The sequence below is a fragment of the Meriones unguiculatus genome, chromosome 19 (genome assembly GCF_030254825.1).
Source record: "Meriones unguiculatus strain TT.TT164.6M chromosome 19, Bangor_MerUng_6.1, whole genome shotgun sequence".
Taxonomy (NCBI): Eukaryota; Metazoa; Chordata; class Mammalia; order Rodentia; family Muridae; genus Meriones; species Meriones unguiculatus.
In genome coordinates, this window is record NC_083366.1 from 7,163,011 (window position 1) to 7,184,581 (window position 21,571).

General features: G+C 45.7%; 1 protein-coding gene across 7 annotated transcripts in view; it reads left to right on the forward strand.

The window, feature by feature from the left end:
- The first annotated feature begins 16,539 nt into the window (after positions 1–16,539).
- The window catches only part of Pip4k2a (phosphatidylinositol-5-phosphate 4-kinase type 2 alpha), a 156,552-nt gene continuing 151,520 nt past the window's right edge, over positions 16,540–21,571 (forward strand). For 2 of the 7 annotated variants that reach the window (XR_009587715.1, XR_009587714.1), the window contains exon 1: positions 16,540–16,937. Coding sequence is in view for 5 of the 7 variants with exons in the window: in XM_060372751.1 (XP_060228734.1) it covers positions 16,797–16,937 (141 nt within the window). In the remaining 2 variants the exon portion in view is untranslated. The remainder of the gene's footprint in view (positions 16,938–21,571) is intronic. The other 5 variants (XM_060372749.1, XM_021652244.2, XM_060372751.1 and 2 more) reach the window with 4 other exon arrangements.

Consider the following 21,571-nt stretch of genomic DNA (forward strand, 5'->3'; position numbering starts at 1 on the left):
GCTGGAGAACATTTGCCAAATCTTACCAATATCATCATGTGTAGGGCAGGGAAGTCCCTTCTTGTCACTCCCAGCGTTGTACCAGCATCACACGAGAAGTCCTGGCTGGAGCAACGTAAAAGACAAGTTAGTGAGCGGTACAAGAGGAAGGAGGAAGTGGAAATAACTGTTGACAGGTGAGAGCTGTCTATTTTCCACCAAAGAAAATTTAAAGTAACCAGGTTTGGTGGCACATCCCTTTGATTCCAGCACTTGTGAGACAGAGACACGTAGACCTCTGTGAGCTGAAGGCCAGCCTGGTACAGTGTGAGTTCTAGGCCAGCCAGGGCAGCACAAAGAGACCCTGTCTCAAAACAAACAAACATGAAAACTAACACTTGTAATATAGTATACTGGGATAAAAAACAAGTCAATAGGATACAAGATTAATATATATACATATACAGGTATATATATATATAATAGTAAGTAGAATGTCCTTACAGCAATGATGATTAACTGGAATCTGAAGCTATATACAAACAGTGTATCCCCAAAATAAAGTACTTAAGTGAAAAATGTAATAAATTACATACCTATCTATGTTTAGAAAAAGGCCAAGTTTTTTTTGACAAAATATCTATTTAAAGCTCTAAACAAATATATTTCATATGAAAGTATGGGTTTGAAAACTCCACATTAACATGTCAGTTCTCCCCAGATTCTACACAATTCCAACTCAAACCCTCAAAACTCTTTCACAGATATTGGCACAATTACTTCTAAAGTTGACTCAGCAATGCAAAAGACTCAGAGAGACCACCAACAATGCTCAGGAACAAAGAGAATCGGTGCTACCACCTGAAAACTTACTATGAAATCTACAGTGACCGAGACATTGTATTGTTGGCAATAAAATATGGATGTAGATCAATCAAACAAAATGCAGAGTCCTGCAGGAGACCCCTGCAAATACGGCACCTATCTTTGGTGGAGGGGCAGAGGCAGTGCGGTGGTGAAGGGCGGCAACAAATGTGCTCTACAACCTGTGCGCAGAAAGGAATAAAGAGTGCAGACGCCAGAGAGACAGGGAGGACACACTCACTTACGCCTTTCCCAGAGAATGAGCTCAGGAAGAATGCACACGAAGCCTAAAACAGCTAGGAGAGAACATACAGCCCTTAGGTTGTCTGTGCTAAGGTTTTAGCTACAAAACAAACCATAAAATGAGTAAGAACGACTTCATCAAAATGTAAAATATCTGCTGTTAGAGACATTGCTAAGAGGATGAAAAGACACCCATACATAGACAAGGAGGAAGGCGGGAGGAGGCAGAACACATTCTTAATATGAGATTGTATCTAAAACGAAAAAAAAAATCTTAAACAGTTAACCATAAGAAAATGAACACCAATTTAAAAATGGTCAGAAAATCTGAAAAAGAGCTTCACATGTATGTTTAGAGAGAGGAGAGGATTGTGTCCACCTTATATGTTTAGGATCCATAAATGGTCTGTCCATGTGACGCGTGTTATCACTGGCAACTTTAGAGACTGGGAAAGCCATCATCAGAGAAGGTCCTGTGACAGCTGGGGCAGCAAGATAAGGGTGTGTGGAGACGAAATACAGTCCGAGTCAGGGAGGGTCGGAAACGCTGAGCTGCTGGCTGTGAACAGAGAGTGGACTCAAGACACGCAGCAGCTTCTCAGGCCTGCAAGACAAGGGACAGGGTTTCCCTCGGAGCCAGCAGGAGCACAAACAACCCTGTGAAACTGGATTTAGCCTGAGACCCATCTCAGACTTCTGAGTTGCTGAGCCAGGAAAGAATCAACTTGGGATGTTTTAAGCTAAGTTAAAACAGTTTGTTGCTCCCTCAAATCCCATGCCAAGGTCTCTAGAAGGGACCTTGCCTTGGTTGACTCTGAGAAAGTGGTGTGTCCCTTACCTGTTCGTGTTTCCTGAATTTACTGCAGTTGGTTACGGCTGAAACAGGAAGGTCTTAGTTTGCAGAGTCGTCTCCCTGACCTGTGTGAATGGCAAGCCCTAGTTACCAAGTGGGTGGGCAGTGTTCCTTCCCATTGCCCTTCTGTGGGCAAGGCGTGGCTGAAGCCCGAGGCTCAGTTCTGGCTCTCCAGCCTGTGACTCCTGGAAGTTAGATCCTTAGCTGACCATCCCTTCTCACATGATGACCATCCCTTCAGCTCATCCCTTGGCCAATCGTGCTGCCCCTCCCCTTGACTTCCTGTTTTGGTTTTTTTCTTTTTTTGGAGGGGGCATTTTAGAAATTTCTTTGTCATTTTAGCTGAATCATTTATTGAAAATATTTTATATTTTATAATTTATAATATTTTATATTTTCAATAAATGTAAATAAATATAAATATTTTATATTTATATTCTTTATTTAAAAACACCTCTGAGGTTACAAAGATTCAAAATGACCTGACAAAGTATTTAGTAAAGGGCAAAAATGAACCACAAAATGAGATCCAAAGCTATACTTGAATAAACATATAGAGACTAAAAAGCATCTATTATGAAAGAAGAAAAATTAAAAAGAAATAAATACATAAAACATTAAATCATTCAATTCAAGAAAGCAAAAAAATAATAAAGTAACAGAGAGAGCAAGAAAGAGAGAGATTGTAAACCTAAAATTGGAATGAAATGTGTGGCACGTGCCTTTAATTTAAGCAAGCACTCAAGAGGTAGAGGCAGGTAGATCTCTGTGAGCTTGAGGATAGCCTGGTCTCCACAGTGAGTTCCAGGAAGCTGGGGTTATACAGCGAGATCCTTCCTCAAAGAAAAACAGAAAGGAAGAAAGGGAAGGAGGGTGAAAGAGGTAAAATAAATCGCTAACAGACAGCAATCACACTTACCAAACCGTTAACTATATAATGCATAATGTCAACAGAAGAAATTGAAGAGATTTCATTGACAAAACGGTCAGAAGAACAAAATACTTAGAGCCAAACCTAACAAGAAAGATGTAAGGGCTATGTGAAGGAAATGGTAAGATTTGTTGAAGACAATAAAAGAAAACCTTGTAGCAAATAAAGCAGACATCTAGAGATGGTATATGACTGTTTAGTGCAATTTTATCTGTAAACTTAAAGCAATTCCAAAGAAGAGAAGCTCACTCTCAAGTTCATAAGGGGAAAAAGCTTACATATAACCAAGCCCTTTTGGAAATAAGAATATGATGATGGAAGAGTTGTCCAACAAGTTAGCAAAATAAGAAAATATCCTGGCTTTTAAAATAAGTGATGATCAAAAAACAGATACTAGGCTACTGGAAATGGAGAGACAGGACACATTCTCATCTAAATGAAAATTTATTTAGAAAGTGGCCTTTTCTATCAGTCTGCATAGAGGAGCCTATTAAATATACTGTTCTGGGATATCATTACATACCATGAACAAAAAACTCCAGAGGAATTAAATAGACCTTATTAAAACATGAGAGAACACATATAACGTTTGTATAATCTTAGCGAAGACAAGTACATAAACTTGACTCTGTGGAACAGTTAGCCATACTTGGTGGCACACACCTGTAATTCCAATGCTCAGGAAGGCAGAGGCAGGAGGATTTCTGTGAGTCTGAGTCCAGCCTCATCAGGACAGTCAGGGCTACACGGAGAAACCCTGTCTCAGAAAAACAAACAAACAACCACACAAAAAAAAGAAAAAGAAGAAGAAAGAAGGAAAGGAAGGAAGGAAGGAAGGAAGGACGGAAGGAAGAAAGAAAGAAAGAGAAGAAAGAAAAATGCCAGTGACAGACTGAGGTGAAATGTTTCCAGCCTAGACAGCATATAGAAAGTTAGTATCTGGGATAAAGCCTTTCTACAAAACACCAAGGAAGCAGAGAGACGGAACAAGCAGTCACAGATTAATGAACACAGTGCAGTGCTTGTGCTGTGATGTGGGGTGAAGGGTTTATTTCCCTGCCGATAGCACCCGGCTGTCAGCCCTCTTTATAAATTTTTCTGTGTGGAAAAGACTCTCCTGACCAGGAGCACACCGTCTCAGGCCTGCCATGGAACTGACAGGAGCACAGAGCAGAGAAGGTCTGTGTTTGCCTGGCCAGGGACACCGAGTGGCCATCTTCCCCGGGACACAAAGGGAACACGTCTGTAGACTAAACCCAACGCACACAAACTGGAGGTTCGGGAGAGGCTGGGAGCATGGGTTTTGAAGGCACTCACCCGGGCTCCCTAAGCTGGGCTCCTGCACTTCACTGAGTCAACAGTTATACCGGTGGCAGTAAAACCAGCTGCTTCTGAGTAGAACCTCTATCGTGTAAGAAATTGCCCCCAAGAAATGACAAATGGGATTCCCTGAAGTTAAAGGCTCCTGAATAGCAAAATAAATGGCCAACAGAGTGAATGGACAGCCCACAGTAGAGGAGGAAACCTTTGCCAGCTATGCAGCAGGTGGGGATTGATCTCTGGGCTACACACACACACACACACACACACAAACAGAAACAAATGACAACAAGAACTCAACCCTGTCACTCCGTAAACGAGTGATTGACTAAACAGCTCCAAAAAGAAAAAATTAAAAGGGCCAATAAATATATTTTAAAATGTCCAGTATTCCTAGCCATCTGGAAAGTCTATCTCCGATTGGTCAGAAGCTGGTGAGGATGTGTGGGTGGAAAGGGATGCTAATCTGTTGTTGATGGGGTTGTGACTGGTGTGGCCATTATAGCACCGGTGTGGAGACTTCTTAGAAAAAGGTAAAAACTATCATGTGCGCGAGCTAGACCACTGCCGGGCAGACACCTCGGGACTCTACCTAGAGACCCTTGCACACCCATCTTCTCTGCTGCTCTTTATACGATGGCCAGAACTGGAAGCAGCCTAGATGGCTGTCCATCTATAAGTGGATAATAAAAGATGCTGGAGAGATGGCTCAGAGGTTAAGAGCACTGAGTTCAATTCCCAGCAACCACATGGTGGCTCACAACCATCTATAGTGAGATCTGGTGTCCTCTTCTGGTGTGCAGGGTACATGCAGACAGAACATTGCATATATAATAAATAAATAAGTCTTTTTTTTTTCAAAAAGGAGGTACATATATGCAATAGCATTGCATCAGCTGTAATGAAAAATGAAACTTGTGGGAAAATGGGTGGAACTGAAAAATGTTACAGTAAGCAAGGTGACCCAGGCTGAGAATGATAATGCTGTTTTCTCTCATATGCAGATCCTAGCTTCTAATTACTAAATATGTATGTATTTAGGGAACAAATGTAAGTAAAAGCCACAAAACTAGAAAGGGGATTACGAGACAGAAAGAAAGGGCTTCTGTAAAGGGAGGGAAGGAAGACAAAGGAGCACAAGAACCATGAAAGAGGAAGTGGGAATGCTGGGGCGAGAGCACACCAGGGAAAGTGAAAATACAGGGAGAGGGTGGCTGGAAGTTAATCTAAAGGGAGACACAGGCAGGCAGATCTCTGTGAGTTAGAGGCTAGCTTGGTCTACAAAGCAAGTTCCAGGACAACCAGAGTTACACAAAGAAACCCTGTCTTGAAAAACAAAACAAAACTACCATAAGGAAACCTGTTGCTTTGTAAGCTAATTTAAATGAATGAATAAATAAATTTTTTAAAGAAATTCATTCATAAGTGCAGGTATGCTGATTTTTCCTCCCAACAAAGGTAAAGTTTTTTGGTTTTTTTATTTGTTTGTTTGTTTGTTTTGTTTTGTTTTGTTTTTCCCCCAAAGGTAAAGTTTTAAAAGAAATATTCAAAACTTTTTCTGGAAGGGAAGAGAAAAACTGACTTTTTATGTCTTCTATAAGTTTTCCTATTTGCTTTTTACTACATTTAAATTATGACAAATTGTACTTGTTTTATATCCATTTTATTGTGGTACTAAGATTGAGACAAGTAATCCAGACATTTAATCAAGAGAATAAAACTCAAAGAAACAATTAAAATGCATGCTCAGTGCTAGGGCCGTAGTTCAAGGATAGTGTGTGCTTCACGCGCAGAAGGCCCTGGACTCCACCCCTAACGCCACAAAAATGACCCCTCCACACACACAAAGCGCCTAAACTTTTCCACCACAGAATATTAATGATTTGTTGAGCACTAGACGATGGTGTAGATAACCAGTTCTCTGTGCCCCGAAGTTGGCAGATTTTTGCGTGGAAAGGCTGCCCGGGTTATCCGCCAGTGTCCCGGCCGTGTAGCCGGACCTCCGAGCAGGCTGAAAACGGCCGCGTGTGATTGCCAAACAGATGAACGCGGCTAGTTCCCACTTCATTTACAAAAACGGGCAAAGGCTGTTCCAGGGACCCAGGAAGCAGTTAAAAAGTGAAGCTGGGCAGAAGACCCACCTAGCCTGAAGGCTTGAGGCAGGCAGCCAGGATCCACTTGGCAGTGGCGCTCCTTGATTGGCTAAGGGTGAAAAGAGGGTAAAAGGAAGGGCCGGGGCAAACCTCGATTCCAGGATGCTCTCCTCAGCCAGGGAAGGCTGCGCGGGAAAGGTGTCTTTCAGGGGAGCTAGAATGGAGATAAGTTTCCAGAGCCCTGGGGCGGAGGAGCGGAGATGGAGGTCATTTAAGTATGTTAGCCGCTGAGCTAACAGCTGCCTGTAGTCTCCATTCCAAAGCCAGAGAATATAAGACTCTGTCCCCATTGTTGTCAGAACTGAGTTTCACTGAGCAGACAGAGAATGGCAGTTTAATCTTGAAAAGCCTACAGCAAGTTCTCTGCTGCTGAGCAAACAGCGGAATGAACTTTTGGACAGGTGAAAGAATTACGTGAACTTTGTGTGCGTGACATTTGTGATCGTGAGATCAGTCCCTGTTCCTCCCATATGTAAAGCGCTCCGAGCATAGTGTCAAGGAGGAAGGAAGTAGGTCTTGGTGCAGTGTGCGCCGTGTGTTCCTGTTTACGTAAACGCAATGTATGTGAGTGCCTGGACACATATGTGCAGAGAAATTATGTCAGAGGAGTGCGCTGGGATGCTGAGCGAAGGCCACGGCAGGGGAGTAGAGGGGAAATGGGAGGGCCGGAGGGTGAAAATCAGGGCAGAGGGGCTTTCTCCTTTTAGTCCATTCACTTTTTACACTGCTTCCTATTTTTATAGAAATGTGTTTGACCAATTTAGTACAAAGGCAACGAAGGACAGCCAGTCTGGCCCACTGCAAGCGACATTGGCTCTGTGGACCCCCCTGTCCTTCCTTTCCCTGCCCACACTGCTTCCTCCTTCCTTCTTTTTCCTTCAAAGTGTTACTCCTAGAATCCCACTATAGCTTGTACCAAATAGCACTGAAAACACTGGGCTTCCTGGTTTGTCTTCTCCACTAACTTAGAGAAGAGCCAGGAATGTGTCTCGTTCATCTAGACACTGAGGATCGTCTCAACTCTCAATGCACAGGCAATGAACAAACGATGAAAAGAGATAACAAACCTATTTCTGTCCTCATATAAGTCTCTCTGAGTTCTATTTTACCAGAGTTCTAAAATACCAGTTCAATGACCTACTTAAATTTTGATTTTGAAAGCTAAAACAGAAAAGGCCTCAATGAAGAGAGGAAATACAAAGCCTCCATTGAGAGTTAGTTTTGACAAGTACCAATTCACCAAGGAATAATCGTGTCATGATTAAGATGATGCCGACAGGACATGAATTACCAACACGCAACAGTCTCTAGTCCTTAAAATCCAGACCTGAAGTTTATGTAACGGTGATGTCTTCTGCAGCTTCTGTGTAATATATAGACTGTTAGCTAGCCCTAAGAAAATTAAAAGGTTTTTTTTCTGAGTCTTTTTAAAACTACTGAAGCTCAATTTGCCAAATTTCACAAGACTTGCAAAGCAACTAGGGCATGTCTGAGACACCAGATTTTTAGCAGAGAGTAACTAGCCCTTGGCACCTAAATCCCAAGTAGAAAACACTCAGAGGCAGAATTTTGAGGTCCTTGTTGAGAGAAGTCTTGGTGTATTTTTAGCCGAGGATACACCTCTTGGGAGTGAAGTCGATGGGTGCTCAAGGTTTTCAAGTGTGGGAGTGAGGCACACAGGGGGGTCCGGGGGCTGTGACAGCTGGGCCCTGACTGGTGGCTCTGGAATTACTTCTGCTTCTGCAGAAGGCCACAGCAACTTTCAGGAACTGAGAACCCTGAGGAGGAAGTGGAAACAGCGAGGGGAGCAGATGGGACCGATTTGGTACCTCTGGTTCCTCTTGGTGGATGGGAACTGCCTGACATTAACCAGCTCAGACCCGTGGTCTGAACAGGGAGAAGGGAAGACCACTGTTCTTTGCTGACTTGCCAGCTCTTGCTTCGACCCCTCCACTCAGCTGACTACTGCACACAGCGGCCTGAAGACACCCTTGAGTTGTTCCTGAGGCTAAGCTCAAGTCATGTTGCTTTAGGTGATCCCAAATATATACATCAATTGTTTTTCTAGATCCCTCCCTTACTTTCCTTCTCACCTTTTCTCCTTTCCCCTTCCTTTCTTTCTTCATGTTTTGCTTGCCTCAGACCCCTAATTGTCTCCTCTCAGACTCCCAAGTACTGGTGTGTCACTATACCGGAGCCTTATATTTTCTTTAGTGGAGAACCTATGTGATATATATTGATTCTCAGAAAAGAAAGAAAACCCCAACTCAATTGAAGAGGGGTGGATTTCACTTTAGCCACCTCCTAGTGAAGGTGATTGCATGAGGCCCTCTTGCTTGCTGTTCTCTTAAACCGGCCGTAGGCAGGGAGGTCAGGTTTGTAGTCTCCCCCCCCTTTTACAGCACTCTGCTCCTTGTAAACAAATTTGCCCCTTCCCATTATCACCATTGCCAAGAGTCCTGGTTTCTTTAACAGTTTCCTTATTTGATTCCCCCAGCTGACATTTAGGGCGCTTTAATCTATTTGCCACCCTAGAGCTACTGGGACCTTTTCATAAACAAACCCTCAAATTCCCAAGCTCCTGCTGCGCTCATTCATCACCAGGATCTTGGACACTGGCCTTTCTGGCTCCTCCCACCCTGTGCTTTGACTGCCTCCTGTCTGTCCTGGCAGAAGTCCTCACAATGACAGGACCTTCTGTCCAGGCCACTCTTAGGCCACTCTACCTAGCTGACTCCTTTTCTTTCAGACTTACACATCAGACTTACACATAGAGGATTTTCTATGAATCTTACCCCAACCTGGCAAATACACACACGCTCTCTCTCTCTCAGTATTCTGTTCTGTATCCCAGCTGGCTTTGAACTTGTGGTCCTCCTGCCCCCACCACCTGAGTGCTGGATTACAAACACAGATGACCACTGGGCTCTGCTTTTTTTCTCCCACTTCCTGGGTTTATCACCTCCATAGTCATTATCCCAGCTGTAATTATGTGATTTTTTTGCCTAGTTTAGTCCACACCTCAGACAGTAAACCATGAGGGAAGACACTGCAGACAGTACCTATCTGGCATGTAGTAGTCACACTCAATAAATATTAACTGTATAAATTCAATTTTCCTAAATGTAAATTAAAAGCTGCGAGGAAAAACACCAAGCTCCTTCATAGTAATCAGACTTAATTCCAGCCACAGTCCCAGCCAATCAGGGCAACTTCACAGGCATTGTGGGAGACTCCTTTTTTCCAGTACGGTCTTCTCCAGCTCCCATAAGGTAGGGCCGCTGCTTTGTGGCTATCACAGGCTTTCCCCTTGGCCAGGATCTAATTCATCTGCTTTTCTTATTCGCTGATGGACACCATACCAGTTTGTATGGACGCTGTTGACTGACAAAGAACAGAGCCTCTTGATCTGTCTACCCGGCTCTGAACAAAATACATGAAAAGAGGAGGTTTATAAGGGATAGAGTGCACGCGGTGCATGGCCCTGGATCCAAGAAGTTCAGTGTCGGATGCCATACCTGCCCCACATCTGCTGAGGGCCCCATGCTATGCAACAGGATGAAAGGCATCAGGGAGACAGGCCAACATGCCAGACAAGGACACTTTTAGTATAAGCCTCTCCTCAACCATGAATGGACTGATCTACACTTGATCAATCACCTTTCCAAGATCCTACCTTTCAAATAATTTTGACAAAAAATTTCAGGGGCTAAGTTCCAACATATGAAATTTGGGGGACCATGCCACCTCCCTCCCTCCCAGGGCATACAACAAACAAACAAAACAAAAACCTGACGTGGTAGCTAGAGAGATGGCTTAATGAGTGAAACGGCTTGCTGGACAACATGAGGAGCTGAGTTCAAAACCCCAGCACACACATAAAGAGCTGGGTGTAGCCTGGAGTACAAATCTGTACCCCCAACTGTGCACAGTGGAGATAGCAGGATCTCTGGGGCTTTCATCCAGTCCTCTGGTCTCTGTAAATTCTCACAGAGGTGCACACACCATACACATACATTCACATAGGCAAATGCAAAATTAATAAACAAACAAAAGAACCTTCCCTTGCTTAGCTCAGTGACAGAGAACTTACACAAGAGGCCTTGGGTTTCACCTCTAGCACCACAACAGCCAGCAAAAACACTACCTTAATTATTGGGCATTCTTTTGGTGTTTGTGGCTGCCGGCAGCCACAGGTGGTGCCGAAACCCGGGAGCAGCGCGGAGCTGACTATCTTGTTCCCAAGAACCGAGCTCCCTAATGCAAAGCTTGCCAAGGTCAGTCTTTCAGAGGCTGACGGACTGCCAAAGTCAGAAGGCAAAATTTTGTTTACCAGAGACCACTGCTCAAGCTCAGCACCAAATACGCACTCCACCTTCGCTAATACGGATCCACACTGGCTGCCACAGGTGCTGTGAGACAAAGTCTCACTAGGCAGCCTGGCTGACCTAGAACTTGGTAAGTACGCCCAGGCTGGTCTCGGACTCATCGATGTGCCTGCTTCTGCCTCCCAAACCTGCCTGGATTAAGGACCTGTATTACCAAGCCTGTTTAGGCTTTCCTGGTAACATATGAAAATGCAGTCACAGTCTATGTTTAACAAAACATCTTGTTATATTAGAAGAGTTTCGTCAATCACTATATTTACTTGTGCAGTAAGAAAAGCTAATTTACAAGTTGCTTGTGAATATTCCTAAATTTACATTTATTAAACATTCCTCATCAACACTGTGGTGCTTTGCAGATATTTAATCTTTTTCACTATTGCTATTGATTTTATATTTCTCTTTTGGGTCAATTATTTTGTCACAATTTAAACCTTTTTTTTTTTTTTTTGGCCAAGTGGTGGCACACATCTTTAATCTCAGCACTTAGGAGGCAGGTACATGTAAATCTCTGTGAGTTCTCGACCAGACTGGTCTACATAATGAGTTGTAGGTTAGCCTGGTCTACATAGTGAGTTCCAGGACAGCCAGGGCTATGTAGAGAGACTTGTCTCAGAAAACCAAGACTAAAATAAAATTTTTTCTCATCCCTGAGAAACTCAAAGGCTTTATGCACTGGACAGATAGTGCTCATTTATTTTCAATTTGTAGCTGTCTCTTTTTTTCTCAAAAACATTTTGCAAAATGAGGGGATGTGTCTCTCCTTTCTACATCTATAATGGGCCTAGCTCATACTTGCCTAAATCTTACAGTAACAGTAGTAAGTGGCAAAGAGTACCTAAAAACTCTCCCCCCTCATAATGCGTGCATGCAAGTGTGCGTGTGCCTGTGCCTGTGCGTGTGTGTGTGTGTGTGTGTGTGTGTGTGTGCGTGCGTGTGCGTATGTGCACGTGTGAGATGGCATGTGACTGGATGAGGTCAGACAGTCTCAGCTGACTCACTTTCTGCCTTGCTTTTCTGTATGTTAGGCCAGCTAACTTTTGCGCTCCAGGCAGTTTTGCTGTCTTCAGGCAGTAGGAGCAATGGGATTGTAGACTTGTGCTCCCCCTGCTTGGCTTTGACATGGGTTCTGGGAGGAGGGTTGTTGAACCCAGGCCATCACATTTGCACAGCAAGCACTTCAACCATCTCTTTAATTCCCAAAAGGGTCTCTTATAATGGTTTCACATAAGAAATTTGTTTGTTTAACAGAAACTGGGCTGTTAATGTTAAATGCCATTTCTCTGTTACTCATTCAACTAGGGAAGATGGTTGCATTTGAAAATTATAAAAATAAACATTCATCTTATAAACTTGGAATGCAAAAATGTTTTGTAAAAATCATCTATAATTCAAACTGTATCCCTTAGGATGCTGCCAACATTGTGGCATTTTCGTGTTTTAGATGCACACCTACAATCAAAATCATACCATGCATATAATTTGTATTTTATTTTTATTTATTAATGATTATTAGTTAATGACTAATAATGCTACCATTATTTCTGTGAAAATACGAGGCAGACCTGGGGGAAAACCATGGCTGTTTGGTTGATTGGTTGTTTGGGAGCAACAGCTTAGGCCTAGGGCCTTAGATCCTACCTGAGCTATGTCCCCAATCTGAAATTATCATTTTTATGGATGCACCGCATTGAAAATTTCTGTTTCTGCTATAAAGATCTATATGTTAAAGACCCAACACCTGGTGAGTTGACTCCTGTCCACCACATGTCTTTCATGACTGGTTTAAATTATTTTTTAATAATTTATTTAATTTTCTTCTCTGTGCACTGATATGAAGGTGTCAGAATCCACAGAACTAGAGTTATAGACAGTTGTAAACTGCCATGTGGGTGCTGGGAATTTTACCTGGGACCTTTGGAAGACAGTTAGTGCTCTTAACTTCTGAGCCATTTTTCCAGTCCTCCTCCCCTTTTTGAGACAGGGTTTCTCTATGTAGCCTTGGATCTCACTCTGTTGACCAGGTTGGCCTTGCACTCACAGAGCTCTGCCTCCCCAGTGTTGGGATTAAAAGTGCGCACCGCCACTGCCCAGCTGATTTAAATTCTTATCCTCTGAAGAGAAATTTGGAAATAGAAAACAATCCAGGAAATAACCAGGCCTGTGTCATACCTTGTGAGCCTAACCTTCTGAGTCTGATGGCCCCACACCAGACTAACCATATTGATACCAACTCAATAGTGGATTCTTAGAATTGCAGCCACTATTCAGGGAACCCCAGACAGCTATGGAAACCAGAAAGCTGGACTCACGGATAGCAAGGCCCACTGCCTCCTAACAATGTCCATCTACAGAAGGTAACTCACAGGTCATAACTGAGTTGCTGGAGCCTGTTTGATTGTATTTGGCCTCCACTCATTGTCTGTTAGCAGGGACGGTATATTTACTTTAGTAATGAGCTTCCAAATGTTTTGATGTTATAGAACATGCCAAAGGTAGGATGACCTCAGCTTGCTGTGATTTCACACAAAGCAGTGAAGAGAGCCTGGGGGTCAGCTCAGTTGGTGGAGCACTTGCCTGCCACGCACCAAATAAACGGGGGTTGATGGTACAGACCTACACTCCCAGCACCTAGGAGATAGAGGCAGGGAGACCAGGAGTTCAAGGCCATCCTTAGCCATATAGCAAGTCTGAGGTTGGGCTGGGTTACATGGGATCCTACTTCAAGTAAAAATGATGAAAGGCACACGAATAGAACTAGATGACATCAAACCAAGAAAGCTGTGATTTTTCCTCTAATTGGAGAATCCTAGCTGGGATTGTTCAACTGAAGAAAATTTTTATCAAAAATGTACTATAATTAAACAAAATAAAGCCCTGTGTGGTGGTGCTCACCTTTAAACCCTCCACTCAGGAGGACAGAAGCAGAGGACTCTGCGACTTCAAGGCCAGCCAGGCTCTTGGGGAAAAACTTCAGAGCCTCCAGCCTACCTCCGTTTCTGGATGGATACTTTAGTGTCCTAACAACGTCAGCACTGTTTTGATGAAGGGCTTCACACTGCTTTACCACAGTGAATCAATTCAGTTATAGTAAGAGAATGAACAAACAAAGTAACAATAGCAAGAAGCGAAAACAGGTCAGCACCAGGAGCCTGTCAATATACTTTTCCTCTTAGCACTTGGCTTCCGGAACACTCCTTGCTTAGAGGATGACCTCTACATCAGATGTTCAAATGCAAATAGATGTGACTTCCTTGACTATGGAAGCTGCCTGCAAAGTGTTAAAGTATGTTTTATTCTCCTGATGTATTGTCATCTCTGAGGCTTACTGCCTCTGCTAACCTAGGTCTAGTCCTGGAAGCTTCTAGACTCCATATAATCTAATCTAAGCCTAGAAAGTTTTCAGCCACTGAGACTTACTGCTGAATAAGCTCTTCCTTTCTGCTGTTCTGGCTCAGACGCCTCTCCATGCTGACTGTTTCAAACTGGCTTCTCTTTTGGCCTTTCACTGGATTGCTCTGCTTGGCATCATACTATCTTTGGCAATATGTTCTAATCCTTCTCATTCTCTGGCTCATTCTGTCTTCACCTGTGTCTAGCTTGTTCCCTCTACAACCTGGCTCTGTACAACTGTTCTGGCAAAACTGCCTCCTCTCTATCTCCCTCCTCCCTGCTATCAACTCACTGACTCAACCAAACTACAAGATAGAACTGACTAGAACTCAGAGATCCGCATACATACTGTAAGTGCTGGGATTGAAGGCATGAACCATCATGCCTTGACCTACACCAGGCTGGCCCTGAACTCAGAGATCTGCTCGCCTCTGTCTCCTTGGATTAAAGGAGTGTCTGTATTCTAGCCAGATCACACAGATCTAGAAGGTCTTTGTAAAATTCCTCTACAGAGAAGTACTAAATCAGGATTCAGTGGATGTTTCAATGTTTCATTATTATACCTGTGTTTTTCTGTCCGTGTCTATGCCCCTTTTAGGAAAGATGTTAACCTCTGCCCCATCCCTGCCCGTGTTTCTCCAGGAAGGTTTGCCTAACAATGCCCAAAGCTATCCATTTCCTATTCTCTCATAGGCTCCTCTGGCTCTTTGACATCACTGAATTCAGTTTTTCAGCAAGCCCATTGTCTTGTATTATTAATATACAATTAAGTACGTTACAGCTATTGTGAACAAATAAAGAGCTACAGAGCCACTGAAGTGGGAGGACTAATTTTCAACCAGGAGGAAAGAGGTAATTGTATCAGCAAGGGCTGGTACAGATTTCTGTGGAGTGGAGATGAAGAGCAATCAATGATGATGTGAGGCTCTTGAGTCTGGGTCAATGAGAATGTGTTAAATAGATGAACTCCTAACTGGGTTAACAGCTATATTAATGTTATTTCCAATGCAGCAAGAGAAATGAAACAACTTGAGGGATGTGTAGAATGATGAATTTGGCTGTAGATACTTGTGTGAGTGTGCCTGTGGACAAGCCATGCGGACTGGGTCAGACAGGCTCTTTTTTGAGGTCAGAGGAGAGTTTATGAGTCATCAGCAAGGTGAGAACTGTATACTATTTTCTTTTCTTTTCTTTTCTGTTTTTTTTTTTTTTTTTTTTTTTTTGAGAAAGAGTCCCATATATATCTGGCTGGCTTCCACTGAACTGATGATAATCTTGAACTTCTGATGCTTTTTCCTTGCTTCATGAATGTCAGGATTACAGGTTTGCATGTAGTTTTGTTTCCTGCTGGTTTTGAGTCTTTATAGAACATTCTATAGAACAGTCCCTAAAGTGACATTTGCATCGGATTATACCTATTAACACAAATAACTTCAGCCTCTGGTTAAACGATTTGATCAACCTGAGGAACTGTAGGTCAAGTCCGTGACTTCTCAGCACTAAGGCTGTTGTCACCCCCTTAACCATTAGCAGCGGTGATGGCTGGCACCAGGAGAAGCAAGATGCCATCTTGGAGGATCGTAGGAACAAATTACAACGACTCCAGAGTTGAAAGGTCACACGAAGAAGAGTAAAGGAAGGCCACCTCAGGATCTGCGCCGTCCCTCTGTTCCCACTAGCGTCCGTTGTCTTCCTGGAAGACCAACGCAGGATGTTAGACTTCCCTGGCACCAGAAATGCCAGCGTACGGAGCGCTAAATTTCCCATGGGGTGGTGGTGAGAGGGAAAACATTTTCAAATGAGAAGGCGAGTGTCCCGAATAAGAGAAGGTGGCTTGCAAGAGGCTGATGGATTCCGGGCAGAGTTTGGGCATGGCTGTCTTGGCCAATGCAAGGGCTTTCAGTTGAGGGATCCCAGGGTAGGCTGGGAACGGCAGTCTTGTGTTAGAGTAGCATGGGGAGGGCCAACCAGAATCCAAAAGGGTAGGAAGTTCAAGGCAGGGACTCTCTGGCAGACAGGTCCTTTCCCTAGAGCCGGGAAAGCCCGGGTCCTGGTGAAGCGCTCCGGCTCCCACGAACCCTCCTGGCCCTTGGCACGAGAAGGAGAGGTTCCAGGACATTCCTGCCTGCCCCTGCCCCACGCATTGGGGGCTTCTCTTCTCGGAGCTCCCTTCGCTGTTTCCTTTCTCGAGCGCTTGAGCCAGTCTTCAGACTCTCCAGCTGCTTCCGCAGAGGGGCGGGTCGCGGCCGCGGGGTGGTAGTGGGGGACCCGCTGGGCGCCGGCGGCCGAGCGCAGAGAACGGCTTAGCGGTCCCGGCGTCCGCACCCGCCCCGCCCACCGCCTCGCCGCCCCGCCCGCCTCTGCGTCATGACGCCGGCGCCCAACGCGGAAGCCGCCGGCCGCCTGGACCAGCCGCGGGCTGTGCGCCGAGCCGCGGCGGGCGGGAGCGGGCGGGGGCGCGAGGCGAGCGCAGCTGCAGCCTGGGCGGCCGGGCGCGCGGAGCGGGCGGAGCGAGCGGAGCGAGCGCCCGGGACCGAGCGCGGGCGGAGCGGGGCCGGAGCAGGCGCGCAGCGGCGGCCGCCCCGGGGGATGCGGCTGCTTGCCCGGGCCGGCGTGTAGGGAGGGCGGGTCCCCGGCCTCGGCGCGCGGCGGTGGAGGGGACCTAGACCGCGGCCATGGCGACCCCGGGCAACCTGGCGTCCGTGCTGGCGAGCAAGACCAAGACCAAAAAGAAGCACTTCGTGGCTCAGAAAGTGAAGCTGTTCCGGGCCAGCGACCCGCTGCTCAGCGTGCTCATGTGGGGGGTCAACCACTCGGTAAGGTTCTCTGCGGCGCTGCTCGCGCTCGGCAGGCTCAGCCTCCCCGCCCCGCGCCTCCCGCTGCAGCGGTGGCAGGGCGGGGACCTCCGGCCGGCCGGGTCGCCGGCCCTCGGCTGCTCGCCTCTTGGGGTGCCCTGGCCCCGCGTCCGCCTCCAGCGTTCCTCCGGCGCCGCTCGCGCCCCTTCGGAGCCCAGCGGGTGCGGGGTGAGAGGCGGTCGCTATGCTTCCGAGCCTTCCCGCGCCTGCTGCCCGCAGCCGCCCTCCCGCCGCCGGCTGCCCGCTGCCCGGGCAGTGGAAGTTTGTGCGGGGACCGACTCCGCCTCGGCCGTCCGCCCGGGCGGAGGAGCGGCCGCTGCCTCCCTGGGACCAGGGCCCGCGTGTCCCGCGTGTCCCGCGCGGTGGGCAGGTGTACTGGCCCTGGCAGGGCGTCCGGAGCCTCCCGCGGCAGGACTGGAGTGAACCAGAAGACTGGGGCGGCCGCTGGAGAGCTCGGCTTTCTGTTTGTCCTTTAAAGGCAGTATTATCGGGATTCAAGGGGGAATTATTTTTTTCCAAAGAAAAAAGGCAACGTAAATCTGGCCCCGAAGCCGAGCGTCTTTTCCCCGTCCTTTCCCGCACCGCCCAGCGGCTGTGCCCTCTCCAGACCTCCTTGCGGGGAGCCTCCCCTCCCCCGCCCATCCTGGGGAGCCGGCGGGAGTCACCGACTGCGGAAAGGCGGCCAGCGCGGTGACAGCGGAGGGGCCCGGCGGGCGCGGGTTCGAGGTGGTCTACAGTCAGTGACCTCCGTTCGGGAGGTGGCCTGAGAGGCTGGCGGGGAGCGCGTTGGGAGTTAGCCTGGCGCACGCCGGGGACGGAGAAGGCGCGCGCGCGGCTGCGGACTCTGCGGACTGCGGTGTGAGGGCTCAAACAGCGCCCTGCTGATGTGACAGCGGGGAAACTCCTGTCGTTTTAATCTGCCTAGATGGGGTCGGGAAACGTGGTAGGCGGTGCTGGCTGCGCTTGTTTCAATGAGCTCGTGAATTTCGACTGTGACCTTACCCACTGTGGTCGGCCAGCGTCAGGGCAAAGCCTCAGCCTGCTGCCCTGCTCTTGATTTCGGGGGTGCCCTGGTGTCCTTTTCAGCGTAAGGGACGTGGCAGAAAGCACTCTGAAATTAACGGAGTTGGTTGAAATGGCTCCGTGTCTTTTATTTGTCCCATCGCCCCCCCCCCCCTCCCAGCGGAGCTTGGGAAAGGTGAAAAAAATGAAGGTGACTGTGTTTACCTGGAATGACTTAAAAAGTTGAGAAATGGTTATTTTGTATTAGTTTACTGCTTCATCTACTGAAGTTCGCCTTAACTTACTGACATCCTTAGCTATTAAGAATGTCAGCTGAACAGCAGACGCCACTGCGCCAAATACCCTGCCCCAAGTTCTCAGCAGAAAGTGAAGTTACAGTCTCCGTTGTAATCAGCCTACAACTTCGTTATGTCTGATTTTGTAAATATCCTTTTGTTGTTTACGTTGCTGTTCGCAGCTCCGTAATTACTGCAATGGGGCACTATAAACACAAGCAGGATGGTGGCCGTGGACCCGTGTTTATAGGTCATTTTTATCTCCGTTTGGAGTACTGGTCAGGAGTGTGTCCAGGTTTAATATAGTAAAGTAGTGGTAACAATGTGCTGCTGGGGGGGAAAAGTGGCTGTTTGAGAATTAGTCTGAATTTCAGTCTGCTTAGAAAAAGGTGTCGTTGGGCGTGCTTCACTGTAACATTTGGGTTGCTACTTTGTGTTTATTTTTGAATTGCTACGTTTGTTTCCTACTGACGGTTAGTGTTACTTTCTATTGCTCTCAAGAATAGTTACTAAATAATTCTAAGTATATGCACTGCCAGAATAGTGCATCATGTAAGCATGTTATTAATTCAATACATACCAGGACTTGCAGAGCCAGCCACAGTGGGGAGGGTGGCTAAAATGTCTCCCATCCGTGTTCATGTGTCTTTATTTTGAGGAATTTGGCATAAGAAAGTTATGTTTCTTCATTTTCTCACAATGTGTTTAAAGCCCCCCCCCAAGACATGCATTTCTGGTTTGTTTTATTTTAGGACATGATTATTGGTAACAGAAAGATGTTTTATCATACTCTTCTGTGCACCAAAGTTTATAGTATAATGTTAGAATAAGTAAATCCACATTATCAATAGCAAGCATGTATATGAATGGGGACATTTGAGAAAGCATGGCAGATAGGCAGATAATTCAAGACAGAGCCTTTCCCCTGCAAATCCAATGTAACTAGGATTAGCAGGGACAATTTCACCATGGATATAGCAATTTTTTGCTTCTAAAATTCCATCGGGCTTTTTATTGGATATTTAAAGCAAGCATAAAGTTGGAGCACTGAAGAGAAACCGTACATTTTTATCATGTGAGCATCTTATGGTGGACTTGGTCCTCCTCGTGCTGAGTGTGTGTTTGAATTCTTTAGCTGTGACTATTAACCAGTTTTGGGGATGAGTGTACCTGGGAAGTGGGCTTGTTGGACTAGAGGAGTTGCAAATTTTTGTTCTTGTAACTATTTAACTATGTTTATAGTTTAATGGTCTCATAGCGTCACATTAGGAGTCCCAGAATAGGCAGTAACCTTGGGAGTTTTCAAAGCCTAGGCGGGAAGAGGAGGAAATCTGGTGATTGTAGAGCACTGGTCTGAGTTTGCCAGACTGCTTGTAGCTGAACTTCATTGCCGTTCATTAGTCAAAGTCTATGTGATTCAAATGTAGAGATTTGGGGTTAAGGTGAAAATGTTCAAGTCCATTGTAGTGGTAATGAAAAAAATCTTGATTTGGATGGTGCTCAGTGTGGAGAATAAGCCTGCCATTGTACACTTAATTTGATATGTTACTGCTTTCTAACTTTAAATCTCCATCAGTGAGTGGATCTGTGCCAATTTTTATTTTAAGCGTTTTAAGCAGAGAATATAATTGAATACATAAAGGAAAAGATGACTTAAGAAGGCAGTTTTATCTTTTACATTGGAAATTAAACTAAAAATGATCAAGCAGTTAGCTCTTGACCTGTCTAGATTCAATCACCTGTAGTTTCCTCTTGGACTAAGTGGTCATATGGTGTGTCAGGTGGGGAGCCCCTAGAGAGAGTTCCCAAAGCTGGGTGGGCCGCGTGAGGCGGGCCGCTCCCTTAGGAACGGAGCTGGTGTTGACCTCGATGCCTGTGGGGTCCGCTCAGGGCAGCCTCGTGACAACATGCCCTGTCATGTGTGGATTAGAGAATATGTGGTTTTCCGTGTAGAACATCTGAAACACGCGTTTTCTCTCAGCAAGGTGGGGGCTGAAGACAGATAAATTGTATTTCAGATATGTACTCACCTCTGAGATAGCCAAATATAGGATATAGACAAAGGAGGAGGCTAGGTTTAAAAATGATGAGGATTGCTGTAGAATGATAATGGCTGAAAAACAGCATAATAAAACAATTAAAATATAAAGAAGCTAGACATTAGACGACACTCACTGAGTGGAACCCAACCAGTCGTTTATTCCAGAACTAGCCCCCACTATTTTTACTTTGCAGAGGAAAGAACTGGTCATACATGGAGTTTACTATTAAGGCAGTAGCTTAGCGTTCCCTTCAGAGATCTGGTTATCATGTTTTTCTCCAGTAATCGAACACCTTAGCATGTCTTTAGTGTTCAGAATGCTGTCCCAAGGCAGGATGATCTGCTGTGCCTTTAGAAAGACTGCCAATGTGAACTGTAATAAACCAACAAAATCTATGTTAAGTTGGTAGACCATGTGGCCATCCTGAGCAGTTAAATCTGCCAGCACTGAAATACATAAATGGACATTGACAGGAGTTGGTGCAGTTTGGAGGATGGTTTATGGTCAGACTGGTTAGGTTCAGTTCTTGCTCATTGTCTATGGCTCTTAGAGCAGCTGGTTTACCCACTTGAGCCTCAGTTTATGAATTCCTAACCTGGAGATGGTGGCGATTGCTCAAGGAGCTATTACGTGGGTTAAATGAGACAATATACTTAAAGCCTGGGGGTGAGAAATAAGGATTCAGTAAAATGACCACATGTGGATCCAGTTAGGTTGGTAACATGTTAATAAGCGCTAGATCAAAAGTTTCCCAAGTTTATTGTGCCTGTAATTCACAAGGATCACTTGGGGACTTTTCAGACACTGGTTCAGCAAGTCTGGTGAAAATGAGGTCTGAGGCTGTCCCCTCTAGCGTGAGCTCAGGTGGTGATGGTTTGAGTTTCTGGGCTGCACTTTGGGAAGGAAGCAAGGCAGCAGAAGGAACGGTACCTTTAAACATAGACATGTTCAGAATGTCTCCCAGCTCAGTGTGGTGAGCGCTTTTTGACCTTCCTAATGCTGCGATTCTTCCCAAAGCCCAATGGGGATGGGCTTTGAGGTTTCAAAAGCCAACAGCAGGCCCAGCATTTCATTTTCTCTCTGCTTCCAGCTTGTGGATATTGTGTAACAGTGTCCTTCTAGATTGAAACATTCCATTCTCTAGGGAAGCCTCTTAAGCAGGAAGGTGAACAACGCAAAATAGCTTCAGGAAGTCTCTGAAACTGACCACAATCTCTAGGCCTCTGTGCTAGAGTAAACAATAAAAACTGAGAGT